Here is a 6,035-nt window from a genome sequence, read left to right on the forward strand (position 1 = left end):
TACTGCTTTCTAACAAAAAAGATATATAGATACCAAAAACAATACATACATCTTCAATGCGTCACAACACTAGCTAACTCCGTAGGGAGTACCATACATACATACTAATATAAGAACGTCCATCAATTGATGGACGCTCTTCATAATAATTAAATAACTAAAAATCAAGAATGAACCTAGCTAATTAATTAAGGGCACTTTTCGGCAATCGCAATCCTTTATGATCCTCCTCGATGGTCTGTTTGAACGACATCAATTAGTTGGTTCGGTCAACGAGATAATTACGTAGTGATCCTCCTGGACTGGAGGAAGGTCTTGTGCTTCCCCTCGGCGGAGGCGAGGTAGTCAAGGAAGGTGGTCAGGTCGGTGTCCATGTACCGCCGTGGGGTGCCATCGGCGAGAAGCTCCGGTGCAGGGCCGATTACCCGTTCTGGTGGAAGGCTGTGCAGCGACGCAACCGAGATCCGCAATTGCGTTGAGTTCACTCGCACCCGATGCAACACGCTCTTGTACCGCCCGTTGCTGAATATCTGCACACACATATATTTATGGAACATACCGTCAGGTAAGGAAGTTCATGGGGGTTGTTTACTTCAAAGGTATTTCTTATAAACTTTTAGACGTTTTATTTTTGTTTCGGAAAAACTTTAGAGGGTTTTGATTCACTCTCATTGTTTTGCCAGGGTACCACACACTGTCTGCTATTAATTCATGTAGTTTTCTGATTCCGTAGGATTTAAGAGCACATGGCATCCCAAGCCTTCTATTTTTATGAAGAATCATACAAGCTAAAAGGCCCCAAAGTATATGCTTGTGGAGTGACGAGTTGTGTGAGCCGTAAGATGTGAGTGACATGGTGCAAATATAAAAATATGCTGGATTCATTGTGTCGAATAAGAATACATTCTCTGGTGGATAGACTAGGCTAGATCGTGTAAGAATATTTTCATCTTAATTAAAAAATTAATTAGGAGGAGATGCACCTTTGCTTAATGCGCAAAAGAAGAAGCATCGTCATGTTGGTTTGCTTACAGAGAGCAAAAGTTGAGCATATATGCATACGTATATTGTGGAGTGCACATATTTAATTATGAAGTGATATGATGGAGCAAAGTCAAAAGACTTGCTATACATATATTGCTAATCTTAAATTATCTTATCTTTCCATGTGAGTTGAACTACTAGAGTGTGATCAAAGACTATAGTCTATGCATGCATGCTTAGCTAGCGTAGCTAGCTTCTTGGAACTGAAACTTTTGTCAACAAGACGCGTCGGCAAACTGATTGACTTTTCGAGCTAGTTTCTTCCATACTACTGTACCATATATTTGTCTGCCCATCATGAATCGTCGGGCTATCTAGCAAGCAATCTAGGCTACACATTTGTTAATTAGCACAAACATAGGCCGGTCTGATTTGCCTTGATTTGATTGCTCAACTAAGTATCTTTATTTATAATCGGCAAAAACAGACGCCATTCCGGCAACTCTACTCTATTTTGCTAGAGCTACTAGTCGTGTGCATTTCAAATATGCAGAGGTCGGGGCTAAACAGTTTTGCAATTCCGGCAACTCTACTCTATTTTGCTAGAGCTACTAGTCGTGTGCATTCCAAATATGCAGAGGTCTCAGGGCTAAACATTTTTGCAGGTTGCATCAAGATCTCCACGACGGGAAGATGTGTTTAGCTAATAAAAACAAATTACAACCAGCTCTCTAGACACACACATATATACGGATATATAGTATAGTCTTTAAATTTTGTATGCCTCGAGAGATGTGTGTATGTACGAACCTCGAGGTGATCGCCGACATTTATGATGAGGGCTCCAGGGAGGGGGTCGACGAGGAGCCAATCGTCATCGCCCTGACAGACCTCTAGGCCATTGACCTGGTCCTGGAGGAGGAGGGTGAGGAAGCCGTAGTCGGAGTGCGGCGGCATCCCTAGCGTGAGCTCCGGCTCCGGGCACGCCGGGAAGCAGTTGACCATCATCATCTGCGTCCCGCAGTCGAGCTCCTCCAGCACGCCCTCGCCGGTGATCCCCATCGCCTCGAGCGCCGCCTCCATCAGCTCCCGGAACAAACCCTGGTTCGCGCGGGCGTACGCTGACATCACCTCCCTGCAACAACAGAGGGGCCCACAGGTCAGCGCCGAGGGTGCCGGTAGAAAGTGAATGAAGAGAAAATAACAGTAACATCCATCCATGAGTGGCAGGCGACAAAGTGAATATATGTAGTGGTGGATCTTCCTGGGGATTTGATTCGTTTTTATCTATCTATCCCATCCCATTCCTATGCTGCCGCCGGCCGTCCAGCCGGAAAGTAGTTTGTTTTGTGGCGTGGCTCCTGCTGACTGAGACTGACACCTACGATGCAAAAGGCTGCGCTCTCTCTCACTCTCTCTTGCTTGTTTCTCTCTCAATTATTTCTTGCTAGACTAGATACCCTCTGTGTTTGGATTTGGATTTGGATTTGGTTGCATCAGCAGACAGCACATGTATACCTTCACTGCCATTGTGAGATTGCTCAAGATTGAGATTGGCCTTTTTTTTAAAAAAAAATCCTAAAAGAGGAATAAAAGCAGTGTGATGCTTCCACTGCTCTAGTTTACTGCCTTGGTTAGCTTTTGTTGTTATCAGGAGAATCTCTTTTATATCCCCTCCTATGTGCAAAAATACTACTCCTATACAAGAAGAATACTATTGCTACTATACCAAAGCAAGTGACTTCCACAACCACACAATTAATTACTACTACAAAATATAATAACTAAAGCAAGTGAGTTCCACAACCGCACAAATTAGCTATACCAGCAGAATATAAAAAATTGAGAATGACAACAGAATAATATTACCAGCTACAGCTAGTAATGCTATTCATCACCGAGGGTCGTAATAAGCTACTTTTAACCCGGGGTATTCTTACCAACATTTCATTAAAAATTGCTTTTGGCATACAAATAGTTATATTCATATTGATTCACTATGAGAAATTCGACACAAAAAATTCAAAATGTAATTCATAAGACCACAAAAATTGCATTTTTTATGTATGTTGTATTGTTCACATGGATTCACTATGAGAAATTTAGATGTATACTACTTCCTCCGTTCCATAATATAAGACGTTATTACATTCAATATATGTGTATATTGGATGTAATAACGTCTTATATTACGGGATGAAGGAAGTATGTTTTTACGTTTGTAATTTTATGTAATATAAAATACTCTTTTGCAGCTAATATATACTTCTTCCGTTTGGAATTTTCGAAGGAAGGTTTTCTTACGTTCTCGTTTGACTTGTAACGTAAGATAAAATTTATATGATGTAAAAATATGCTGCAGTGATGTTATAATAGAGAAGTTCATGAGCGCGACCCTATTACCAGCTACCTTAGATAGTAATATTATCATTACCAGCTAGCTTAGTAAGAGGGAATACCAAATTGCTAAATACTCCAAGACACCACACATAGAGCGACAAATCATATGTATGTTGATACACATCACATCATCAAGTAATGTGTTGATTAAGTTGGTGATTAGTCAGAGCTTAGTAGAAGTAAGTGGCATTGCCATCGTACGTACCTGAGGTCGGATGGGTTGTTGGGCCACGATGGCACGACGTCGTCGAGCCTGGCCGGGTTGCAGAGCAGCTTGAGGAAGTCGCGCCAGCAGAGCACGCCGTCGTTGAGCTGGTTGAAGCTGGTGCCGTACCGCACCGGCGCCCGGATGTCGGGGGACATGTGCCGCGCCCGCTCCTCGAACGGCAGCGCGAAGAAGCGCGCCGCCACGTCCAGCATCGCCCTCGCCTTGTCGCCCGCGCCGTGGTTCACCGCCTGGAAGAAGCCCAGGTCGCGGCACGCCGCGTCGAGCCGCGCCAGCTCCGCGGCGCGCTCGGAGGGGGCCGTGGAGCGGAGGCGCGCCATGTCGATGACCGGGATGCCGCGCGGTGCAGCCGGCGCCGGGCGGTCGGAGGGCGGGAGCACGTAGCGCGGCGGGAGGGCCGTCACCCCGCGCTCGCACAGGTGCCGCACGCCCTTGTTCGGCTCCTCCGATGCCTTGCAGGTGGCGACGGTGGGCTGCTGCTGAGGATGGTGAGCATGGCTGCTGCTGCTCTCGGCCATTGATAAGCACGCAGAAGGTGGGGTGTGTGGGGAAGAGTAGAGCCTGCGGATGAGTTGGAGGGAGAGCAGAGGAGGGTATCTATTTATAGGCCGGAGGAGGAAGAAGAAGCAGAGAAGGCGCTCTGCTTTCCATTGCTGGCTGCGTTGACCCACCCACATCGGAGGGACGACACGTGTAGCTGATCTGTCTGTCCACGCCGGAGGACCAGACGCCCCAGGAGCTGCCACGTGCACCTCCTCCTACGACACTACACTAGTACATGACCTGACCTGACTGTTGAATGTTGATAGGAATTTGCTACAGTTGAAAGAAAACACATGGAGATGGAGGCTCGTCCCATCACTTTCTTGCAAAAAAGGGTCTATTTTCCTTCCTGTACAAAAACCACCGTCCGCTTTCTCTGCCGCTTGTTTTCCAAGTCACGCCCACAGTTTTCCAAAATAATTCTTCAAGAGTTTTTCCGAAAGGAGAGGTAAAATATTTGCGTCATCGATTAATTTAGCACAAGTACATCCACACATACATTCATACATATGAATTGACTACATTGCTTTTTATTCCCTTGTCGTAAACGGTTATACTTTGCAACCGAATTTCACATGTATGTACATACCCAACCCCACTATGATATTGACCCCATATATATATATATATATATATATATATATATATATATATATATATACATATATATGTATATATATATATATATATGTATATATATATATATATGTATATATATATATATATATATATATATATATATATATATATGTTCGGTTTTTAAAGGACAAAACAATGTGCCCCCATAACTTACACATACATATGAATTTGGTACCTTTTTTCTTTTTTATAAACTCGGTGATCAAAGGTGGCATCAGCTTTTAACCCCCACCGTACGATCTGTGGTGTGTAGTTAACAAGTGGGAATAAAATATTTTTATGCTAAATAGTATGATATTGCATCCTAGCATATGCTACACACACATAATAGTATATCTAGGCAACACGACATGTCATGTTTACATTCGGCGAATAAGAAAAGACCACTGAGGCTGGAGGCGGGCTTTTGGTTCTCGGGTGCATATGCATTATCAAGTCGTATACTCTTATAATAAGTTTTGCCAAGGAATACCTGTCAGGGTATTGTGGACGAAAACCACAACAACAACACAATATACAAGTTACTCCCTCCGTTCCATAATATAAGAGCGTTTTTTACACTAGTGTAGTGCTAAAAATGCTCTTATATTATGGGACGGAGGGAGTACTATTTACGCCTTTTGTCCTTGGAAGTTTTTTATTTTTGCGCTGAAGTCAACGAGAGTTTTTTTTTGGTCAAAACGTTTTTATATGGGTACAAAATAACATCAAAGTTTGTTCCCAAAAGGTTTGAACTTTTGTTTTGTAATTACTATTTTTTCCCTATATATATCATGTGCATATGCACCCAAGAGAGCTAAGAGGTATTATATATATACACAGTGATGAATATCAAAGTGACATGTCAAGCTTACATATACGACGAATCACGAATAGGAAACGACCACTGAGACTAGTCTAGCATGTGATATATAGATAGTGATGGTGCGATATATATATATATACCCACCCATGGTCTCACCTCCACCACAAATCTTGAGTTGAGTTGAGTTGAGCTGAGATGAGATTTTTTCGAAGGGCCAAAGGCCGATCTTTATTAGAAGAAGAAGAGCAGTACAACACCAGAAGCAGTCCAGGAGGTCTGGGCCTGCCAGCTGGTAATCAGAGAATACAAGCGCCGGGGAGTGTGTTGGCTAACTAACTAAATCAGCCACACATCCGGGGAGCTGAGATGAGATTTTTATTCAGACATACGTAGACGTAGTGCCTAGCACGAGTTGTGTTCTCCAAAGGTAGCATATAG

The 6,035-nt window shown here is 43.4% G+C and overlaps 1 protein-coding gene across 1 annotated transcript; it reads right to left on the reverse strand.

Moving 5' to 3' along the window:
• Positions 1-4,189, reverse strand: LOC123087426 (probable 2-oxoglutarate-dependent dioxygenase SLC1). The gene is made up of 3 exons (XM_044509429.1): positions 3,590-4,189; positions 1,795-2,119; positions 1-530 (listed from the first exon to the last, which is right to left on the reverse strand). Exons 1-3 carry the CDS (start codon positions 4,126-4,128, stop codon positions 282-284), a joined length of 1,113 nt encoding a protein of 370 aa, XP_044365364.1. The 5' UTR covers positions 4,129-4,189; the 3' UTR covers positions 1-281.
• Positions 4,190-6,035: the final 1,846 nt, after the last annotated feature.

This window comes from Triticum aestivum, chromosome 4A (assembly GCF_018294505.1).
Source record: "Triticum aestivum cultivar Chinese Spring chromosome 4A, IWGSC CS RefSeq v2.1, whole genome shotgun sequence".
NCBI classification, from domain to species: Eukaryota; Viridiplantae; Streptophyta; class Magnoliopsida; order Poales; family Poaceae; genus Triticum; species Triticum aestivum.